Here is a 22,196-nt window from a genome sequence, read left to right on the forward strand (position 1 = left end):
CCTGACATTGCTTCTAAAAATAGTACCTCTTCTATTTCTCAGTCAAATGTGAAGGCTGAACCAGTTCCTGCTGCAAATCCAAAGATTACAGAAGGAGATGAACCAAATAATTTACATAATCTTATGAATTCTCCTTTCAATTTGCAAAGCGACACTCCTATTAATGGTCCCCCCGAGAACATGTTCGCCGAAAATCCTGATTTCGCCAAGTTTTTCCAGGCTCTTATGGAGTCCTCCAAAGAAGATAGCAATGGTCAATTTAATAAAGCCGATGCAGATATGAATCCCAACATTCCTGTGGATAATAATAAAACCCTCCCATTGCGTAAATACATTCACTTACTCTTCGTTGTTGCTGTTGTTTGTTTCTGCTATTTCCGTCGTTTAGTAAGTGTCAGAGGTTACATTTCTGTTTCTTAATGTATACTAACCAACTACAGCCTTTGCTTCCTTGGATGTTTACTATTGAGGCATGTCTATTTTCCATGCGATTGTTTGTGGAAAGAAACAATATACCCTCATCTTCTTTACTAATGACGGTGGCATCTCAATTACCAGCTCCTTATGCGTCTATGATCAAACATAGTGCAAAATATGCTTCCTTACTTTCTCAGTTAATCACTGATGCATGCGTAGCAATATTCGTGATAGGGATCTGTTGCTATACTAGCCCTTCTCTAATTTAATGACCGTGGATGAAGAAGAATGATTGAAGCTGCACGAGAAAAGCATACGAAATTTTCATTTTTTTTACAGAGTCTTTAGTGGAAAACGAATATTAATTTAACTTTTACTAACGCATGTATTCTGTGTTGCCTAAATAATATCGTTACGACCTAGACGGCGCTGATTTCAACTAGTTTAGCGGGATTACATAAATATAAATATGTTTAAATTAAAATGTGAATTGAATTTTTAGTTGAATTAACTGCATGAAGGCCTTCTCAAAATGACTTCAAATATATGTGCAGTGCCCTCAATTAGAACAATTTCTCACAGTATTGTTTCGTATCCTACTTAACTGTAAAACATGTAGCCATTCTTGTACGTAAAAGAATATATAGTATGTCGAACCTCTCTTATACTTACTAAAAAAATTGATTCTCAATGTATCGACCTTGCAGTAGTAATTATTTACACTCGAAGAACATAACCAAACCTCACGAGAACAGTCGAAAATAAATTTGGGGATGTCAGTTTGAGAAGAATAATTTCATTAATTAGTTATTTTTTTATTTAAAAAATAGGTTAAAAAAAGATAAAAGTACCCTTGCTATTAATTACAAGTTTGAGAGAAAAACATGAAAAGAAGTGTACGGGCGGTTCGTAAGGAAGAGATTCGTAGGAAATGGCGTCCTTTATCAGAAAAGCAGCACGAAGAAATGATGATTATTCTTCGAACTTGTGCTAGGTAAGTAATTTCTAAGGATCCTTTTTTCGACCATAATGAAGCGGACTACCTTTAATGAGGAATTCAAATCTTCTATCTATAATCTCTAAAAAAGCTTTATAAAGAGACCAAGATTGACTATAATGTCTTAATTCTGATTTTGTAACCTAACCAGCTATCTCTAGGCTCGTATTAAACGGGATCAAATCTGAGCATAGAAAAAGTGCAGCAGAAGGATGGATGCTAGAATGCTTAAAAAGGATGAATATATCACTCAAAACATTGCCCGTTCCCCCTAGTAAAGTAGGCAGCGGCGCTTTTTCTCAAGTATTGACAGCCAACGTATGCTGCTTTGACGAATCTTCTTATATACTAATGAACTGATATATAGAATCAATTAGAACGACAGTTGTACGGTGACTTGGATCATATTCATCTGCTACAAAAAGAGCTTGACATAGAAAGCATGAGATTAGAACAAGAACAGAAAGCTTACGAACAAATGAAGCAGAATCTTTCTTCAAATCAAGCCAGGTCACGAAATATGAAAAACAAGGTACGTATTTCTAATATTCTATGGACTGAGTTCATATATGCTGACCTTACTAGTTACACCCTCTTTTGAAATCTTCCACTACAGAACCTTGGCTAGGCAATATCACAGATTTGGAGAAGCGCGATTTTCCAGGTTTGTTATCCTCCAGTACAAAGGCTTATGAAACCAAAGCGGAAATAAAGTACAGCAAAAAGCTACAACCATTTATAAGGACTTTACATCGTCATACAAGTCAAACAGTTCAATTAAGTCAAAAGGTACAGAAGGCTACTCTACTACTCCAAAGATTTCAACAACGAATGTCTGTTGGCCAACCGCAAACAAAACGTCCATCATAACAGGGCCTTTAATATCTTTTAAAAGATTAAAGAGATGACCCGAAAGACAATTTCGTTGCAGTTAAAAATTAGAAATGGCCCTGAACTAAAGCAAACCCAAAAACTGGATTTACAGCCCATCTACTCTCAGCACTCAGACTAATCACCTCGTCATAAAATACTCTCATATAAAATGAGACGACAAGCCAACTTAATGGAGTGCTTGGTTAAAGAAGGAAAGGTTTCGCAAAGTCTCCTACCAATTTCTCTATAGACAACTAGGGTAGGGTAAGATGGAAAAGCTGAGATTGAAAGAAATCGATTGTAATGATCATTAAGAGAAAAGACATTGTGATTTATAAGAGTTAATAATCTGTACAATTTACTAGAGACTCTTCAGATAGTTCTTGTTGATCTGTGCCTTCTTTTACTACAAGCGAAGGTTGCCTTGGAAAATTTGTTTGCACAGAGTGTTGGCGAAAAGTTCCCTTCTTAATATGAATATCGGTATTGCAAATTAATTATTGACTTGGATATTGTGAGTATAGCTAGCAACGTTTAAAGGCAGGAAAACTACATTTTTTAATGTTCGTTTATTGCAGGTACTGTTTCATGTATAATATTTGTATATCGAACATCTGCACCATGATGACACATAGAGTTTCATTTAGTAACTAAGTTAACTCATGAATGCTCTCTATCGGGACTTTTTCCTTTAATAGGGACGAAGAACAACCGATAAGTATAGTTACTTTATTCTGCACGGTTTCTTTGTGAAGAGTGATGGATAAAAGCGATGTTCGAAACCAAACAGCCTCCAGTTATCCAGCTTTCATAACAATATTTATTCATTTAAAATACCACCAATTTGTTTCTACTGTATAACCGATTAACAACGCATATTGAACTAAAATAGAAATAAAATATTCTTTTTCTTAATTTACTACAAAGAATGAGCTGCATGTAAGAAGATAGTACATCTTCATGTGAAACGTTTGTGACTATAGCAGTTGACTTGTGAGATATATAGATTCAATGAATCTTTGAGGAAACTTCATAAAAATACTAAATTTGCATACCATTTGATAGTAAATTTTATTGAGGTTAAAATCTAATTGCTACAGTTCGACCAGTAGTGGTAGAAACCATTGAAGAAGACATTGCAATATATCGGATCTGAAATTCAAATTCAACGTCATTATGGATACAAATCAGATAAATTATATTATTTGGAGGTATTTACAAGAGTCAGGTAAAGTACTTTAATTATATACATGAATTATGATTTGACTGAAAAACTATTCACTAACACCTCAGGTTATTCACATACGCAGTTTGCATTCGAACGTGAAACCAATGTTCAAAATTCAGACAAGGACTGGAATTTGACCTGTCCTCTTGGAAGGCTCGTTGAAGTCTTGCAAAAAGGTTTACAATATATGGAAATAGAGCAGCATTGGATCGACAATCCACCTCCAGGAGTGAAAGAAGGCCCATTAACTCAAGAAGACATGCAGAACAGTGAACATCCTTGCAAAAATGACTTTTTATTAACTGTTCCTCATTTCTGTTACGGACCCAATGTGAACAGTAATGAACTGGCAGACCCAATTGGACAAGGACATAAGCATTCTGAATTAGTAAACTCTTCCAAGACGGAAGAAATACATGAAAACAAACAGGATATTCAAATGGATGACCATTTAACCGAAATTCCCTCAAACGAACCTTCGCTTTATACAGAGGAGAAGTCAGCTGTGATACCCGATACTGTCAACCAAGAAAGTACTCAATGGGAAGGGCCGTCTGTGGAAGGATCGTCATTGATTACAGATACTATCTCAATGAGACATGCTGTAACTTGTGCTGACTGGCAGCCTACTAATCCTGAGAAGTTCGTTGTAGGAATGATGAACGCCGATTTGAGTATTTGCAAATTTGGAGACGATCCTAAAACCTTTTACGGATCCAACGTTGAAAGTCAGGATGTTACTTGTATTGCGTGGAGTGTAAGAAATTATCTGTCTGACTGAGTTTAAGTGTTAGCTAACCATACCAGCATTCTGGAGCATACTTTGCATGTTCTTTTTTTAATGGATCTATAGAATTATTTAATGATTATGGATCTCAACAGGTCATCTTTCAAGAAACTGAAAGCCCTGTGCTGACACTAAAATGGAGTGCGACCGACACATACATAGCGGCAGGTTCCGCTGATGGTGGGGTTGTATTGTATGATTGTTTAAAACGCTCACTTGTATACTTTTTAGATACATGTTCTTCTGTATTGGATATAGAATGGATTTCTACAGATGCTTTCGTCATTGCTGATGCAGACGGAAATTTAAAAATTTTTAACATTGGAAACAAGAACCCAATTTTTAGTATCGTAAAGGCTCATGAAGAATCCATTTTATCTTTGCGTTATCATCCGCACTTTTTGCTGTTAATATCTTCTTCTAGCGATGCTACCGTAAAGGTATGTATATATTAAAGAAACTTTTCTAATTCATAGTTATGGTCCCAGTCAAATTGCGAGTCATTGCAGTGTATGCACACCTTTCCTTTCAATTCTCCAATTGAATGTATTGGCTGGAACGAGGGAAGTGGATCTCCTATTTTTGGAATTGCTTCCAACAGCATTATCAGTCTATATAATGCTATATCCTTACAACAGCTGTCCGTGTGTATGAGACATGCTTCCCCGATAACTTCGATTTCTTTCAGTAACAATGGACGATTACTAGCAACTGGTGATTCCATTGGAAGCCTTTGCATATGGGACTGTAAATTAAGTAGCTTAATTCAAGAGCTGGTTCCAAAAAACTCGTCAATTGCTACCTTTGCAAATAATGAATCTGAGGAACAAATTAATTGTTTAAAGTGGAGTCCCGATGATAAGCATCTAATAGTTGGAAAGCAAACGCAGGAGCTTGTGATTTGTACAGTTAGCGACAAGAAATTTGAGATGGATTAATGATTTTATTGTTATTTATAACTACTAAAGTTTTACCGCGTAAAATATACGTGATGCATACCTTCATTATAATTCCAATAAATTACTAATAAATATAAGCGCCTCTCGCGAAATCATTAAATATCATAAGTATGCACAAAAGAATACTTTAAAGAGGAGCTGCATTGACCGGCGTAATTTGAGAAAAAATTGTTGGCTTGTTCGAGGAGTATTGTTGCATGTTGGAGTTTTCTTGTCTAACAATTTCAACCATTTTTCGTATCGTTCCCCGATCAAGATCAGTTCTATTGGTGAGAATGACCTCTACCAAGGACAACGGGGCATCCCAATAAGATTCTTTAAGAAGACGAAAGTATTCTGCAACACTTCCCAATTCTGCATCGAGCATGCCGAGGAGTAATTTTTCTATGGGTTCAAAGGTAGCCTTCAAATGCTCCGCAGCCATATATTCACCAAATGCTCGGATGGCGAGGGCTATATCGGACCGTATTTGCTGAATAGCACTAGGACCTTCGAAAGTTACTCCTTTGTTGTATATTCCACGAAGATAGTTAATTGTGAGGGCATTAGAAGATTCAAGCAAGAAAACATCAAATAAACCAGGTACCATATGTTCTATGCAATCTACAATGTAATCTCTAAACGTATCAACAATTAACTTCATGTTACTCGATTGATACCATCCAGGATGGAATAAAGTAGCAAGAGCGGGCTTCACATCGTTGCTAATGATTTCAACAATTTCATTTACACCGATGTCGCTGAGCAAAATGAAACCATCTACTGTTTTGCCAAAGGATTCACGAAGATCTTCTTCGCGACTATCCGTTGCCAACTCAAATGTACGCAAAAGCGTGTTGTCCATAAAACCTGCGCATTTAAGATTGTCATTGGCAAGAGCCAATAGATATTCCATTAATCCTGGAGGAGTATTTGAAGTAGATAAATGTTTTTGTAGTTCTGTCTTCATCACGGTCTTCCAGTGTTCTTGCATCGCCTGCATTACATACATAATAGATCGTAAAACAGTACTAACAACCTCGGGATTATTCGTTTGCGATATAATATTAACTTGTTGAGTAATCATCTGGAAGAAAATAATGGTTCCTTGAATACCATAATTTCCATCGCTGTCCAGTTCAGGCTCGCTCTCACGTTTAATGAAAGCCTCAACACTACTTTGGAATAATTTATCAGACCACTCCTGGATTTTCTGAGTAAAAAGTCTGGTATATTCTTTTACCAATACCCCATTGCTTCCATCTTCTAATGAAGGTTGAATCTCATCGGCGGAAAATGGAGCATGTTCTTGATAAAAGGCTCGATATTCTTTGTGAAAGTTGATAAGATACAGAAAAATTGCGGCGGGGGTGTCCGAAGAAATGGAATCCTTTACAAGATTTACGAGACATTGTTGATATATTATAGCAAATACTCTGGCAAGATCGAAGGATGGAGAAGCCAGTTCTGGAAGAACCTTAAATGCGTATTGCAAATCGTCAAACATCCATTCTAATTCGAGATCGGCTTTTTGGGTAATAAAATTCGACCAGGCTTGATGAAATCGTTCTGCAACTGATGCTTGGAAAATCTCTTTTGCCTCTGACCAAAAGTTCCGAAGCTGACGAGAGCTTCCTTGAAGGTTCATGAATGGAGCTTCATTTGCATCAGTGAGGTTAGACTGGGCATTTCTGATGCTCTTGAGCATTTCATCTGAAGCTTCTTCGGCTTCGATAATTTTGAATACTCGAACGATCGTTTTTGTGTTTCCAACTTTTAAAAGCTCAAACAAGTTACTGCAGTAGTTAAAGATTAATCGATCAAACTTTTCGGAAAGAGCATTTAGATTTGAAAAAGACGACTGTAGGGTGGTAGACGCGTCATTTCTACTCTCCAATGAAGCTTGATACATGGCTTCATCTCGAAAAGTACGAAGTTTAGTAAGTTTGAAGTGTGCTTTAAGCAAATTTGGCATAGTTGGATCATGTTCCAAGTCTTCTCGAATTATATCTTCAATGATGTCGGTTTCTTGCATCAGATTTTGAAGTTGTACAATCATTTGTTGAGTAGCATAGCAATTCTTATATATACGAGAGACTTGGCTAATAAGGGGAAATTGCTCAACCATTTTATGAGCCGCTGTGCATAAAGATCGCATCTAATAAACACTTGTCAGTAAACCGGTTTCTACCGAAAGAGCCATATTTTCCAGACAAACGGCTTTGCTATAACCAAAGCTGTTGATTTGCAAGAAAAAGGTCAGAACAAAAAGTAACGTACATGATTTAATTCATTAAGTAGCTTTTGACGTTTTAGATGGGAATCATGAAGGGCGAGTTTCCCTCTCTTGAAATAGAATTAGACACATTTACAATCAGTAAAAAGGAGCAAATCCATTACCTGTAAACTCTCTGAATGTTTTTCAAGCTCTGCTTTAACATGCAAGTCGAATGTATCTTTCTCGCGTTCGAGCTTCTCGACATGGGATGAAAGCTTGTATAGATCCTATTCAGTCAGTCATGCTTTTCTTGACTTTGTTATTGTATATTGGATTTTACCTCGCTTTGCCGCAGGATATCGGCTACTCTATACAGACGGGATTGTTAATACCAGTTTGAACACAAACACAAAAGGAGCCATTACTCATCATCCAAGCATACTTATTATAGACGAGCTCATCAGAAGAAACCAAAGACATTTCACTGGAAAACGAAGAAGCCGCTTTGTTTACGGTGTTGACTCTGAAGAGACCTGGCCGTTCACGTTTAGCAAGATGCAACAAACTCTATAAGTGAAATTACGGAGATGGAACATATTACAACTGATCAAACAAAGTAAGAATGAAATAAAAATAAAACAGCATAATGGCCTATAACAGAAGAAGTATGCCAAATTAAAATATTCTACTTTTAGTAACTTTTCGTTATGTACTTGGAGATATTTTAGAGTTAAAAGAGTGTCGTCCTCCTCAGTCAAAGCTATGCAAGCGAAAAAGCTGAACAAAGAAAGTGGACTATGAATACGCAAGCCTTAATAAAAAAGGGAACAATTAAAAGCATTTGTAAAAGAGATTAACAATTTGCATGCTCTTCCTTTCTGTTAACTTATGTGCCCTATTTCTCTCGATCTTCAGTTACCATGGAATGCACTATTCAAAATACTTGGAGACAAATCTTTTGTATTGTAATGTGAATATTGTAAAGAACTTTTTTTCTTTCCCTTTATATTGTTTATTGCATATAAAATTATCACTTCTTTAGCAGACTTGGAAACTGTTGGTAGCATTGCATAGATTTATCTGTTCAATCACACTTTTTGTAATAGAGTACTTATTACCCGGAAACCCAAAGGAAACCACCAACTACTAGTCACTTTGAAAATGTAAGGTGTTTAGGGATTTATGGTAACTAATCACACTAAATTATAGGAATGCCCCCGAAAAATTGACTCAGAAAGCCTCACAAAATGTGATGAAGCGCTTTGGCGTATGGCTTAAAAGTCCCGACTTTCGTAGATACTTGATGAGTACCCAGTACGTATAATTATGTTAACATGACTGTAAATCTAGCAAAATCCATTGTCTTTAGGATTTTAGCCAGAGTTTGTCATTGATTACATTGCTGAATCCAATTTGCTAACCAGGATGGTATAGCTTTTGGGGACCTCTATCAAACTTTGGTATACCTATTGCTGCCATTTTGGATTTGAAAAAGGACCCTCAATTGATTTCTGGACAGATGACTTCTGGTATGTGGGCTTAAAGTCATATGCAAACGAGTATAGGTTGAACGAGTATAGTTCTTCTTATACTCGGGTTCATGGATAATAGTTTGAAAGTGCTTGATAAGGATTACTTGCTGACTTATCTTTAGCCCTTGTTGCCTATTCCGCAGTATTTATGCGTTATGCTTGGGTAAGTATATCTGGTCGAATTGAACATGATTCGATCAAATATTTATTTAAATTGACCTTGCTTACTAATTTTTCTATTATTAGATGGTTAGCCCTAGAAATTATCTTTTGTTGGGCTGTCACGCTTTTAACTGTACCGTACAAAGTGTCCAAGGTCTCCGATTTGTTAACTTTTGGTAGTATGTACAACGCTGATATCTATATTAAACCATATAAAAAGAAGAAGATATGCTAACGCTTTCATTAGTGGATATGATGACCAACGCTCTGCCTTTGAAAATGTAATGAAGGCTGCTAAGCAAGAAAAGCCTTCTAGAGAATAAAATATACAAACCAACCATCTTTTGCATTTCTTTATTTGATGCACCTTTACTTAATGGTATTTACTACTTTCTAGGATAAATTTGTATTGCTAGGATTGAACCCGCTTAATCTGGTACTACAATTTTGCTACGTTAACAGAAATGAGTCATAGTGTATATTTTCTATGAAATCTGGAATAATTTCAGGATACTCCCCTTCTTTTCTTTGTCGTGCTCTTCTAGATTACGAATTGACAGCTATCTAAAACTGCATATTCATTTTTAATCTCAAAAATCACATTTTGGTTTCAATCTCAAGCATTCGTACATTACTTCCATCAAATCTAAAATAAATATATAGAATGGGTTCCGTTATCATCACTAAATTGTAGTGAAAATATTTACATTATTATACAGATAAATACCATTATCCGGTCGTCGGATTATTCCAAAAGGAAAATTATAATACTGCTGAATATTAGAAATTAGATTAGTTGATTAATAGGAATGAATCTGAAATGAGAGTTCCTTTAAAACATGAGAATATAGTTCATAATAGCAAAGAGCTTAGCTCTCGTAGCAAAAAAAAAAAAGAGGCAAAAAGTATCAAAGAAAGAAAAAGTTAATCACATAGATATGAGGTTAGGAAATTTAAATTATCATAAGAGAAATGAAAGGAATATTATACGCAGACGCCAAAACCTTGAAGTTCCACTTTTACTTTATCAAAAAAGGCTTCGTTTTGGTAGTTTCCACAGGTCATTTCTGGATATTTACGAATGGCAGTTTGCAGGTCTGCCAACAGGAATTCTAAACGGAGAAGCAAGATAGAAGGATCATCAATAGATCCACTATTCAGTGATTTCCATGTGTTCTCCAAACGATCAATATCTTCTCCTTGCACAACTTGACCAACGGACTTTAGTTCTGAATTTTTAAGTAATTCTTTTAGAACGGAGAAGTTTTTTTCAATGTCAGAGCTTGAGAAGCTTAGTGAATCTTCATCGTCGCTATCCATGGAAAACCAATCAATGCTATTATGGTCTTCACTCTTATCGGTCATTAATTTTTGTTTGTACGTATCCAAATCCTTCTGAGCTGTGCAGGATATGGAAGAAGCACTATCGGGAAAGCTGTACTTTGTACAAGTAGAAGACTCCGAATACGAAGACTTGCTATCATCATTGATCACAGTCATGGATAACGGCGACTGCATAGCGTCGGTATAGAAATCATCAATCGAATCTTCCTCTTGCCTACCATCTTTGTAAACGATGTCAATAGCACCAGGTGAGCTATGCATCAAACTTTTAGTAGTGACTACTCGATGGATATGCTGCTTCTCACGGCATGAGATATAATGACCTGGGCAATATAGCAATCGAAACAACTTGTGCAAAATAGAATCGCGTTTGCGGAGATTAGAAAAGGGTGCTTTTGCTAATAGATTATACAATTGTGCACGAAGGCCTTCAAGTTTGGAATACTTGTCCATTTCAAAAGACTCAAGCTTTGTATGTTCCGTGGAGACTGAAAAGCTTGTAGCTTGTGCATGATCACGCTTGGCTTGTATGGTAGGGCGATTGTAAGAAACTTTTGAGATTTGAGTCATACTTGTAAAACGAGCTGAAATAGACAAACAGTTGAAAATGAATTGAACACCAAAAAAGAAGTGTGAGAATAGGCAAAAAATGAATATATTTGAGCAGGACCAAGAAATATTGATGCCAGAATGAGAGAGAATTCACGGAATATATAGAAAACATGGATAAATCTAGTCATTGAATGATCATAAACTGGGACCAAAATGACAAGGCGTTTTCAAGCACTTTCAAATTAAAATTGACCATGTAATGAGTGAATAGTCTTCCCCTCTTCCTATAGAATCCAGCCACATGAAAATTAGCGTTTATAGTCTGTGTAGCCACCGAATTATACGAACAGTGCCTCATTTGAGTAAAGAAAATAAGCTTTTTTGGATTCATGCCCCTCATTTTCTCCATTTTTATGTTACAGAAAGATGAGGTGTCTAGCGTTGAATGGTCATAATACCAACACAAACAATGTGGTGTAGGTTTTCGGAGTAGCGGCTATTTCTTCAGAAAATTAAATCTGAAATAATTTATGAAATACAATTTATACTCCCAATTTGGATGGACTCCCTCCTCAGACTATTCATGAGGAATCATAGACTGGTTCCTTGTTTGTTTACACTTGCGACTAATGGTAAACATACCCCAAACTTTATGGCTGTGGAGATTCAAGGTGGGGATCCATATGATTGGGTTATGCATGTATATTACAGTATCATATCTCCCTGTATTGACCGAAACTTAATTAGATAAGAGTGACCGACTGTCATAATACTACGTCACAAATATATCATGGCCAGCTTCATTAGCAGGAAAGGTAGTGTTACCGATTTCCTAATTATTGCAGTATTGTTTTGCGACATTTCGATCATAACTAAACATGAACTGGAGAAGACTGAGGTAATCTTGAGTAGAGGAGGTATATACATACAATAGTTTTTAATCAGGTTTACTTTTGAAAATCTGACACCAAACTTCATACGGCTGGTAACTAGTTGTTTCCCGTAAGACACAAAAGCATCGTCAGAAACCTCTTTCTCAAGCTTCTTTACTTCAAGTGGGGACCATCTTTTGAATTTTCTCAGAACTTGCTAGCCAATCTTCAATTCTCGCAAACCTCAAATAAAATAGTGTTTTCAGTTCAGTTTGTTTACTTCGTTCGCGTCTTTAAAACACGCTCAGCATTCTTCGCTATAAAGTTTGGAGTAAACAACCACTTTATGTAATTGGTTCTGCCTTGTTTGTTTATTCTGAACAAGTCTCATATAAAAGCAAATACAGAATCAGTCAATCGGGATTCAAGATTCCGTATACAACGCAGTATTAATATATCCTCTAGTATTTTTATTTTATTCTTGGGTCGAAATCATCCATTCTTATAAGCTATCGTCCATTTATTGCTTTCCTTGGAAAACCTGATTATCGTTTTTCAAAATGGGGAAATTACTCACGACCATGATGTTGGTCTTCGTGTCCATGGCCGGCTGGATGTTTGGCGCTGACACGGGTTCCATTGGTGGTATTACCAGCATGAGAGACTTTCAATCGAGATATGCAGACCGCTATGATCCGGTTGCCGACACATATTCGTATTCTTCAGCACGTCAGGGTCTTCTGGTCGGTATGGTAAACATAGGTACAACAATCGGTTGCTTACTTTCTTCACCCTTAGCCGATCGTTTTGGTAAAAGAAAATGTATCATGGGATGGGCTTTGGTCTATATAAGCGGCATCATTGTACAACTTACCACAGTTCCTTCTTGGGTTCAAATCATGGTCGCAAAAATTTGGACTGGTCTCAGCATTGGAGCCCTTTCGGTTATTGCTCCAGGTTATCAGTCTGAATCTGCTCCACCACAGATTCGCGGTGCCATTGTCACTACTTACCAACTTTTCATTACTGCTGGTATTTTCATCGCTGCATGTGTCAACATTGGCACACAAAAGCGTCATGGAACTACACAATGGCGAGTTCCAATCGGTATTAACTTGTTATGGGGAATTTTGATGTTTTTAGGTATGCTCTTTTTAAAGGAATCTCCACGTTATTTGGCAATGAGAGGGCAAAACGAAGAGTGCATGCAGATTTTGTGTCGCAACTCCGGACTTACACCAGATCACCCTTTAATGCAAAAGGAATACAATGCTATTCAAACAGACGTGGAAGCTGAAACTGAAGGTGGTCCCTGCAGATGGATAGAAATCTTCCAAAGTCCTATCCGTTACCGTACATTATTAGGTATGGCAGTTATGGCTTTCCAACAATTAACTGGTAACAACTATTTCTTCTATTACGGTACTCAAGTGTTCCGTGGTACCGGTTTGAACTCTCCTTTCTTGGCTTCATTGATTCTCGATGCTGTCAATTTTGGCTGTACCTTTGGTGCCATCTTCGTCCTAGAGTACTTTGGTCGTCGTAACCCCCTCATTTTTGGTGGTATTTGGCAATCTATTTGCTTCTTCATTTACGCTTCAGTTGGTGATCGTGCTTTAACACGCCCCAACGGGACCTCAAATCATCGTGCTGGGGCTGTCATGATTGTCTTCTCTTGTCTCTTTATTTTCTGCTTTGCTCAATCTTGGGCTCCTGCAGCATACGTTATTGTTGGTGAATCCTATCCCATTCGTTACCGTTCCAAATGCGCTGCCGTCGCTACAGCAAGCAATTGGTTTTGCAACTTTTTGATTTCGTTCTTTACTCCATTTATTAGCAATTCCATTGGCTTCAAGTATGGATATCTTTTTGCATCTTGCAACCTGACAGCTGCTGTTATCATCTTCCTCTTTGCCAAGGAAACGAAGGGTCTTACTTTGGAAGAAATTAACCAACTCTACATGTCTTCTATAAAACCTTGGCAAAGCGGAGCTTATAAGCGCAACCGTGACGAGGTGCAGAATCGGGAGCCAGAAAAGTCTCGTGGGCCAAAATCCAAATTTAATGAATACGTTCAGCATGGACCAGATACTCATTCCGATGATAATTCAGTGACAAGTCGACAGAATTATCCTCAGCAGGTCACGAATCCTGTCGGTCTTTAAGGTCACATTTGTACGAGACGAAACTTTCGTTGTCTGTTATTTTGTATGTTCATGTAAGAAAATGTAAGACGGATCTGGATTGGAATAAGAATGAAAATGTCAAAACAGCTGGCACATGGAGTATTAGAAAGATGCATATCCTTACTTTTTTTAGGATTAAAACTAAACGAATTCCTGACATAGGAATATTCCTTTGTTTATTATGTAGTAAATTTATTTATTTTCGGTCACAACATGTTTGGTTTCTATACTAGTAGAAGCTTGTCCGCATATATCTCCGGACATGCCCGAACAAAGTCGTACACGCGCGAGGTTATGATTGAAACCTCTCCCAGGGGATTATTCTATAGTGAAGGTTACTGTAATATAGCATATGGGATATAATCCTAAGAAAGATCTGTATAAAATATGTATAGGGATAGGGACGACCGAGAGTCGGTTCTATTACTAGAAATGCTTTTGAGAAGCTAACATATTTTGAATGATAAAAGAAAAAATTTGAGATGAAAAACGGAAACTACTTTGAGCAAGCTCGCAAGTTCGCTCGATACAAATACATGTTCTACTGGAGACATTCCTAGTCTATGATATAAGTAGATGCAAAATGACCCCAAAAATAAAACAAATAAATAAAAACCAGATCTTCTTGGTTTTAGTAAGTACTCATAATATTTAACAATCAACCTTTGGAGTCTATTCAGATTTCAGTCTCGTTTTTACTACTTGTTATAAGTGTTGTCTACTATGATTTGGAAATTATGTATCTTGTAACTTCAAAACTAACAAAGTGGGCTATCGTCTATTCATTATGGCTACATTCAATATATCAAAATTTATTGCAACATTACTTTATTATATCTATATTTTATATATTCAATTTTTCGTCTAATAACTGCAAGCATTCGCTATTTTAATAAGTGCACCACGATTCTTTTCCAAATTTCTTTTTGATTGAGAATTAAAGTAAGTAGATTATTATATTCTTGTTCTTTTTCTTTTTGTAATTGTTGTAATTTTAATTGAAGCTTCTGTAGTCTTTAGAAAACTATTTTTTATGTTTGTTTTTTCATTCCTTTGTTTACACAATCCCAAAACAAAAAGAGCCGAAACTTTCTCCATTCTTTCCCCTTTGTCTATTCGTAAAACCGAGCCCCTTCCCCTCTCTCATGAGATTTTAGTGCCCAATAATGGATACCTGCGAAGCCTTCTTCAACCCTGATTCTTCCTAAGTTTTTATGTTTCTCCACTTTCCCCAACATGAACCCCCTTATTGATTGGTTCAGTGAGAACTTTAGTATTCATTACGTGTAAGGAAACTATAATTCTGAAGAACTCGTGGTATGTACTCGTCATTTGCATGGACTAAAAGCGACACAGGCAGCAGTTTTTTGTAGTTTTTTTTCTATAAAAGAGCCTTAAATTAAGCAATTTAATACTGAAAATTTATATATTTCAGAAACCACATCTCTTCGTAGCCTACTTTTATTTACGGGATCGCGGTTTGCATTTAGGGACTGTTTACGATGTCATCCCTATTCTTTCTCGTACTGTATTAGAATTATAGTCTAACACGTATCTAGTAATTTTATTTTAAAGTAACCAATTATAAAGTCTGATAGTGTCATAGTCGTCTTCTATTGGGAAACAATCTCTCTCTCCATATGTCGTCAAAAGTCTCGTTTGCTTATAGCAAACAAAGCCAATGTGGTCATTTGTCGACTATATAAACAGAAAGAATTCCTCTGCTTTTACCAAATTTCATATCAATATTATTGCTTCTATATTTTTATTTGATTCAGGACTTTATCATTTGAGGACCTGCTTCTTACAGTTGCGACATACAGACATAAAGGAACACTAACAATCAATTCTTTGATCTCTAGTTAACACCTACTCTATTTAATCTTCTTCTCTCTTCAGTCAATCTTTTTTTTTTTTTTCAACTCTTTTAACCTTCCAACTTTCTCTTTGAACATTAGCTTTCGCAATGGCAAAGATCTTGACAATTGTCATGCTGGTCTTTGTGTCCATGGCCGGATGGATGTTCGGTGCTGACACAGGATCCATTGGTGGTATCACAAACATGCGCGACTTTCAATCACGATATGCAGATAAATATGACAAGGAAACAGATACTTATTCGTATTCATCCGCGAGACAGGGTTTACTGACTGGTATGGTCAACATTGGATCCATGACAGGCTGTATTCTTTCTTCTCCGTTTGCTGATCGTCTGGGTAAGCGTAACTCAATTCTCTTCTTCACCTGTGTCTACCTCATCGGTATCATTGTACAACTCACAACACTCCCTTCCTGGGTACAGTTCATGGTCGCAAAGATGTGGACTGGTCTCGGTATTGGTGCTCTTTCTGTGCTCGCTCCTGGTTATCAATCTGAAGTTGCTCCTGCCGCGATGCGTGGTGCCATTGTCACTACTTACCAACTATTCATTACCGCCGGTATTTTCATCGCCGCTTGCATCAACATGGGCACTCATAGACTTGCAAAGAGCACATCTTGGCGTGTCCCTATTGGTATTAACTTGCTCTGGGGTATCATTACTCTTGTAGGTATCCTTTTCCTCCCTGAATCTCCTCGTTACTTAATTTCCGTTGGCAGAGATGCAGAAGCTTTGCAAATTATGTGCAAGAACAATGACCTTCATCTTGAGCACGAGGTCATTCAAACTGAATACCATATGATCAAATCGGACTGTGAAGCTGAGTTGGCTGGCGGCCCTGCTAAATGGCCAGAAATCTTTAGCAAAAATATCCGCTATCGTACATTCCTTGGTATTGGTGTCATGTCCCTTCAGCAACTTACCGGAAATAATTACTACTTTTATTATGGTACTCAAGTATTCCGCGGCACTGGTATGACCTCTCCCTACTTAGCAGCATTAATTCTCGACGCCGTAAACTTCTGTTGCACCTTCGGAGCTCTTTATGTAATGGAACATTTTGGTCGTCGTACTCCTCTAATTATCGGTGCACTTTGGCAATCACTTTGTTTTTTCATTTACGCCGCAGTCGGAGATCGTTGCTTATATAAATCAGATGGATCCACTAACCACCAAGCTGGTACTGTAATGATTGTTTTCTCCTGTTTCTTCATTTTTGCTTTTGCTCAAGCTTGGGCTCCCGGCGCGTATGTTATTGTTGGTGAATCGTACCCAATTCGTTTCCGTTCCAAATGTGCTGCAGTAGCTACTACCGGTAATTGGTTCTGGGGATTCTTAATTTCATTTTTCACTCCCTTCATCACTAATACCATTGGATTCAAGTATGGCTATGTCTTTGCTGCTTGCAACTTGTGTGCTGCTATTGTCATCTTCGCCTTTGCCCACGAAACCAAAGGTCTTACGCTGGAAGAGATCAATCTCGTTTATATTTCTGGTCGCAAGCCCTGGTCACACCGTCCCAAGAATATTGCCAGCTACTCTGAACAACATAAGGAAGCTTTCGAAGATGACAAGCATGATAAGGCCGATCTTGACAACTTTACTTCTGACAGTATGGAAAATGCTTCGTCTTCTCCTTCAAAGCCAAAGTCAAAGTATATCGACAATGTCGAGGAGGTATGAAGTTATAAAATTTCCAAAGGATCTTCATGTCATCCATGTTTAGAAGTTATTGAGATTCATTAAATCCTCTTTTTTGGATTTCTATAAAAGCCACCTAAATCGTTCCACGATGTAAAAACCCTATTCATTCTTAATTGAATGAGTTCAAACTAAATTTTGTGTTCCTTCACACATTTCATGAGTTATGACACCCCATTTATTTGTATGAATGCATCCTTGTTGATTCACATACAATTTGTTAATATGCATCCATGCTGGCATTACCTTCCATCTTACTTATTGCACTACACACCATAAGGAATCAATGAAGAACCTTTGGCATTTTCAGCCATATTTCACGATGTACTCAATCAACCTCATTAGTTAGAAAACAGCGAACGAAGTCTCGTACTCGTTTATAAGTAACCAGCATCTAGAAAGGCAAATAGGATAATTTCATGTATATCTCTTCTTGCCTTCCTTGGAGACTATCCTTCTTTTCTTAAAGCAACCAACTTTTGTTTATTGTTTATATTGAGCCCCTTAATTTGATAAATAAATTGATCAAGTACTGGCAAGCTGAATCAAGAATGTTTACAACTGTCATTTATAGTAGATTGGAATGTATGATAAAGCTGCAATGGGAAACAGCAAGGTCAGCTAGAAAAATAAGTAAGACATCCCGTTGATTTCGGGATAAATAAAAAATTGCTCCAGCAGTGACTCGAACACTGGGCCTCTTGCTTACTAGGCAAGCGCTCTACCACTGAGCTACAAGAGCTAGTTGTTAAGTTGTAACAACGAAACGTATAAGATACGTGCAGCGTAATTTCTATTCGTATTTCACTTGGATATCTATAAAACATTTTGACTGTGTACAAAAAAAGATAGAAAATAGCCTGTCTTACATTTAATGATTGATTAGTGAAAAAAAATTCCGTAGTTGTGCTTTTACCTGATAATTACATGATATAATAGGAACGATACTCTCTCTGGAATGTTGACTATGTGCACGAGTAGGACTCAAATTTGCTCTAGCTCAGTTAATGCTAATTGTCCGTTACAATGCTATTGTCATTAACAATTCGGAAGCAAGACATATCCATTGGGTATGTCACATACAGAAGTAAACAAATATATTACACTGACTGGTAATCGACTACATTGATATAATATACTTAAAGTTAAGCTACTTATGTCTGCTCTATGGGGATATCGCTTGTCAATGAGGGCTCTTTAATCTCCCAATTGATGTGGTTTCTGATGCGGTACACTGTATTCTTTACCTTTTTTCTAGACTTGCAGTTGTGTGCAGCAACCTATGGAGACACAATACACTTTACAGAGTCATGACTCCATCCCAAACTGTGACACATATTTTGACATAAAGAAACTCTTTTTTATTATTCAACTATCTGATCAATGCTATCACCACCATAGCTGTTTTGAAGTCAAGCATTTGAATTCCATGGCGCTATACATTTTATCAATGTGAACTAATAAGTGTTGGGTTCACATACCTACGGATGGTAATTAGTATCTGAGATACAGGTTTTTGACATAACGTTCAGATTCCATATTGAAAAACAAGTCAGTGGGTGTTGAATATTCTCAAAAGATGATGGTTTCTAACCAACATGGTTATCAATATTTTCCTTTCAAGAGGTGAAGCTTCGTTTAACAGAAGATGTACCTGTTCTAGCTACTGAGTCTACCAGCACGAGTATGTCAAACTGAATCCGCCGGGAAGTTTTTTGTATTCTCCGTCATTATTCGATCGGCATATGTTTTCTAAATTCGTAGGAAGAGTTTCGTGCTGAAATTAATCACAGTTCTAATGAACTGTTAGCTAGTCAAAATGACACTCGATTTATAAAATAAATCAGAAGAAACTTCGGTTGACTGGAAAATTTAAGTTTATTTCAAATATTTATGTTCTTTTTATTCATACAATACTACTCATTAGTTTGTTCACATTTAAAAGATACATTGTTTATCTCAGAGTAATACTCGACTCCCTTGTATAATCATATTACAATAGGGGAGCGCTGACACAAGAGTAATTAATCAACGGAGGTTACATCAAATTCATCCTTCCGCAAACCACTTTGTTTATCTTCCCTTTTCATCCAATTGAAGGTTATTTTACAGAAGAAACTTTGGATGCAGGCATAATGCAAGAAATTACTAAAACTACGGGCCCTATACCCGGAATTTTAGAGTCCACAACATTTACTCCAAAATACAAGAAATCCCACTTAGCAAGCGCGGTTGAGGCATTAGCCGTCTTTCTTCACAGTGTTAGTTTGACGCTTACTGCGTCTTGGTTTACAATTTTATGGGTGTTCTTACCGATATGGCCTGTAAGTATATAATTAATAGTGATTCTTGACGGAAGAGTACGTTGAAATCTTAGGTTTTACGTACGTAGTGCTGGATCCAAGCAAGTAGCTGTACTTGTCTATCCGAAAAGCTTTATAAAGTCGACGCACAAGGAAATACGTCAAGTTCATTTTAGATCAATTCCTTTAATGCAGTGATATTAACTAATGTAGATCCTTTTGGTATATCTGGCATGGTTATTTTACGATGATGCTTTCGTGACAGCTAAAGATCGTCAAAGTCCATGGCTGAAAAGAGCTGCTCCGTATCACTGGTTTTGTCATTATTTCCCTATTCGTCTTCACAAGACTGCAAACCTTGACCCACAAAAGAACTACATTTTTGGCTATCATCCTCATGGAATTTTATCCCTTGGGGCCTTTGGTGGGTTTGCGACGGAAGGTATGTAAAATCACATATTGTTATTTTTAACACCTTTTAGGTGCCGAATTCAGCAAATTGTTTCCTGGTATAAACGCTTCTGTCTTGACTTTGAATTCCAATTTTTATGTTCCTGTATACCGGGACTATTTGCTTGCTTTAAACGTTAATTCTGTTTCTAAGAAATCTTGTGTCAATATTCTATCCAGGGGACCTGGCGAAAGTGTTGTTATCGTTATTGGTGGTGCACAGGAATCGCTATTGTCACGTCCCGGACAAAATAATTTGGTGTTAAAGAAAAGATTGGGATTCGTCAAGTTGGCGTACTTGACTGGTTCAAGTTTAGTTCCTTGCTTTGCCTTTGGCGAATCGGGTACGCTCTTATGACATATGAAACGTGAAATTAACCGCTTTTAGATATTTTTGAACAGGTGAACAACAATCCTGGAACTCGCATTTACAAGTTTCAAGAAATTGTAAAAAAATTAGCAGGATTTACTATCCCTTTTTTCTATGGACGAGGAATATTAAACAAATCATTTGGCTTGATGCCTTGGAGGAAGCCAATTAACATAGTCGTTGGAGAACCCTTGGATTTGCCTAAAAAATCAAATCCCACAAGCCAGGAGCTTTATGAGACTCAGGAAGAATACATTCGTCGACTTGATGGACTTTGGAACAAGTATAAAGATGTTTTTGTCCCAGAAAGAGTAAAAGAGTTACATTTGGCTGCTTAAACTTCACCTTTTGTAACGTTTTTCTTCGTCATTTCAAGCTCTTCCTCACTTATTCACGTATTTATAGTCTGCCCTTCTTTTCAGTTTTGTTATTCTCGTTTAATTCGCCTTTCCATATATTCCATTAAGATCTTGGCTATACTTATTATTTCAGTTTAATATATACTATGTATTTAATACTTCATTTCGTCGCTAGAGATAAGGTCTATTGTTTACGCTAGCAATAACTTACATCCTGTAGTTATGCATGAAAACGGTTGAAAGTAGTCAGTAGAATCAAAACGCTTTTCTTATATCTTCTAAAAAAAGATAGATCCTGAGTGAAAGTACTTCACGATTACTAGTCATTCAATCATATAGTTAATTAAATAGTTGGTAACATTTCTTTTTTCTTCCAAGCGTACTACACTTAAATCGTATATCTTATTGTTGATTAACGCAAATCTTTCAATTGTTTTAAGCCACGTTAACGCAATAAACCTTAGTACACTATCATAATTTACGAAAATTGATTCAAGCTAGAATATGTGGAAAAAGAATAGCTGCAGAACATAGTATCAAATATTGAAAAATGGTAGTTAAAATAGAATTACTGTAAGTTGGACACTGATGTTGTTCTTAAATTAATTAGATATGTGCAGTGGAGGGTTGGACATGCTCTTTAAGAAGCAAAAGGAACTCTCTTTGGAGCTTGCAGAATTAGGAGAGGACAAGACATTGAAGTCCTTGATCCATTTCATGGCTGAAAAAATCGAAAGTCCTACTCAAAAGGAGCTCTTTTATTTGGATGGCACAGTGTATGTTCGGTTTGTAGTACTTTTACTGCTTGTGGATTCTAACGTATTGACTTAGTCGTCCTGGTATTATCGTCTTGGTGAATGATCAAGATTGGGAACTTCTAGATAAAGAGGAATATGTTCTTGAAGACAAGGATCAAGTTGTTTTTGTATCTACTTTGCATGGTATGTTTGACAATATAACTTTAACGACTACGAAATCTAACTGTTCAATAGGTGGTTAAGTCAATAAAAAAGTTAGTTCTAAGGTAA

General features: G+C 36.8%; 9 protein-coding genes and 1 non-coding gene across 10 annotated transcripts; 7 read left to right on the forward strand and 3 right to left on the reverse strand.

The window, feature by feature from the left end:
• The first annotated feature begins 1,016 nt into the window (after nt 1-1,016).
• SOCG_03712 (Sim4 and Mal2 associated protein 7) lies at nt 1,017-3,207 on the forward strand. Its single transcript, XM_013163622.1, has 4 exons — nt 1,017-1,411; nt 1,576-1,732; nt 1,782-1,946; nt 2,000-3,207. Exons 1-4 carry the CDS (start codon nt 1,302-1,304, stop codon nt 2,282-2,284), a joined length of 717 nt encoding a protein of 238 aa, XP_013019076.1. The 5' UTR covers nt 1,017-1,301; the 3' UTR covers nt 2,285-3,207.
• A 65-nt stretch (nt 3,208-3,272) lies between these two features.
• On the forward strand, nt 3,273-7,111 carry SOCG_03713 (Set3 complex subunit Hif2). Its single transcript, XM_013163623.1, has 3 exons — nt 3,273-4,272; nt 4,323-4,742; nt 4,779-7,111. Exons 1-3 carry the CDS (start codon nt 3,538-3,540, stop codon nt 5,238-5,240), a joined length of 1,617 nt encoding a protein of 538 aa, XP_013019077.1. The 5' UTR covers nt 3,273-3,537; the 3' UTR covers nt 5,241-7,111.
• SOCG_03714 (exocyst complex subunit Sec6) lies at nt 5,262-8,567 on the reverse strand. Its single transcript, XM_013163624.1, has 5 exons — nt 7,901-8,567; nt 7,799-7,826; nt 7,641-7,745; nt 7,521-7,586; nt 5,262-7,398 (listed from the first exon to the last, which is right to left on the reverse strand). The coding sequence occupies exons 1-5, from the start codon at nt 7,936-7,938 to the stop codon at nt 5,389-5,391; spliced, it is 2,247 nt and encodes a 748-aa protein (XP_013019078.1). The 5' UTR covers nt 7,939-8,567; the 3' UTR covers nt 5,262-5,388.
• Nucleotides 8,079-11,262, forward strand: SOCG_03715 (uncharacterized protein). The gene is made up of 6 exons (XM_013163625.1): nt 8,079-8,621; nt 8,668-8,772; nt 8,893-8,987; nt 9,113-9,153; nt 9,237-9,331; nt 9,400-11,262. Coding segments are annotated over exons 1-6 (414 nt in total). The 5' UTR covers nt 8,079-8,619; the 3' UTR covers nt 9,476-11,262.
• SOCG_03716 (meiotically upregulated Mug46) lies at nt 9,757-14,413 on the reverse strand. Its single transcript, XM_013163626.1, has one exon. It carries the CDS (start codon nt 11,064-11,066, stop codon nt 10,137-10,139), a length of 930 nt encoding a protein of 309 aa, XP_013019080.1. The 5' UTR covers nt 11,067-14,413; the 3' UTR covers nt 9,757-10,136.
• Nucleotides 11,776-14,312, forward strand: SOCG_03717 (hexose transporter Ght6). Its single transcript, XM_013163627.1, has one exon. The coding sequence runs from the start codon at nt 12,481-12,483 to the stop codon at nt 14,083-14,085; it is 1,605 nt and encodes a 534-aa protein (XP_013019081.1). The 5' UTR covers nt 11,776-12,480; the 3' UTR covers nt 14,086-14,312.
• A 1,427-nt stretch (nt 14,414-15,840) lies between the features above and the next one.
• On the forward strand, nt 15,841-18,290 carry SOCG_03718 (hexose transporter Ght5). The gene has a single exon (XM_013163628.1). It carries the CDS (start codon nt 16,073-16,075, stop codon nt 17,666-17,668), a length of 1,596 nt encoding a protein of 531 aa, XP_013019082.1. The 5' UTR covers nt 15,841-16,072; the 3' UTR covers nt 17,669-18,290.
• Nucleotides 18,291-18,356: 66 nt separating this feature from the next.
• Nucleotides 18,357-18,428, reverse strand: SOCG_16242. Its single transcript has one exon. It is a non-coding gene; the product is annotated as a tRNA-Thr (tRNA).
• Nucleotides 18,429-19,694: 1,266 nt separating this feature from the next.
• SOCG_03719 (diacylglycerol O-acyltransferase Dga1) lies at nt 19,695-21,366 on the forward strand. The gene is made up of 4 exons (XM_013163629.1): nt 19,695-20,010; nt 20,203-20,431; nt 20,472-20,783; nt 20,828-21,366. The coding sequence occupies exons 1-4, from the start codon at nt 19,822-19,824 to the stop codon at nt 21,145-21,147; spliced, it is 1,050 nt and encodes a 349-aa protein (XP_013019083.1). The 5' UTR covers nt 19,695-19,821; the 3' UTR covers nt 21,148-21,366.
• Nucleotides 21,367-21,626: 260 nt separating this feature from the next.
• On the forward strand, nt 21,627-22,193 carry SOCG_03720 (ubiquitin family protein Urm1). Its single transcript, XM_013163630.1, has 3 exons — nt 21,627-21,741; nt 21,789-21,944; nt 22,000-22,193. The coding sequence occupies exons 1-3, from the start codon at nt 21,719-21,721 to the stop codon at nt 22,166-22,168; spliced, it is 348 nt and encodes a 115-aa protein (XP_013019084.1). The 5' UTR covers nt 21,627-21,718; the 3' UTR covers nt 22,169-22,193.
• Nucleotides 22,194-22,196: the final 3 nt, after the last annotated feature.

The sequence above is a fragment of the Schizosaccharomyces octosporus genome (genome assembly GCF_000150505.1).
Source record: "Schizosaccharomyces octosporus yFS286 unplaced genomic scaffold supercont6.2, whole genome shotgun sequence".
In the NCBI taxonomy this organism is placed as follows: Eukaryota; Fungi; Ascomycota; class Schizosaccharomycetes; order Schizosaccharomycetales; family Schizosaccharomycetaceae; genus Schizosaccharomyces; species Schizosaccharomyces octosporus.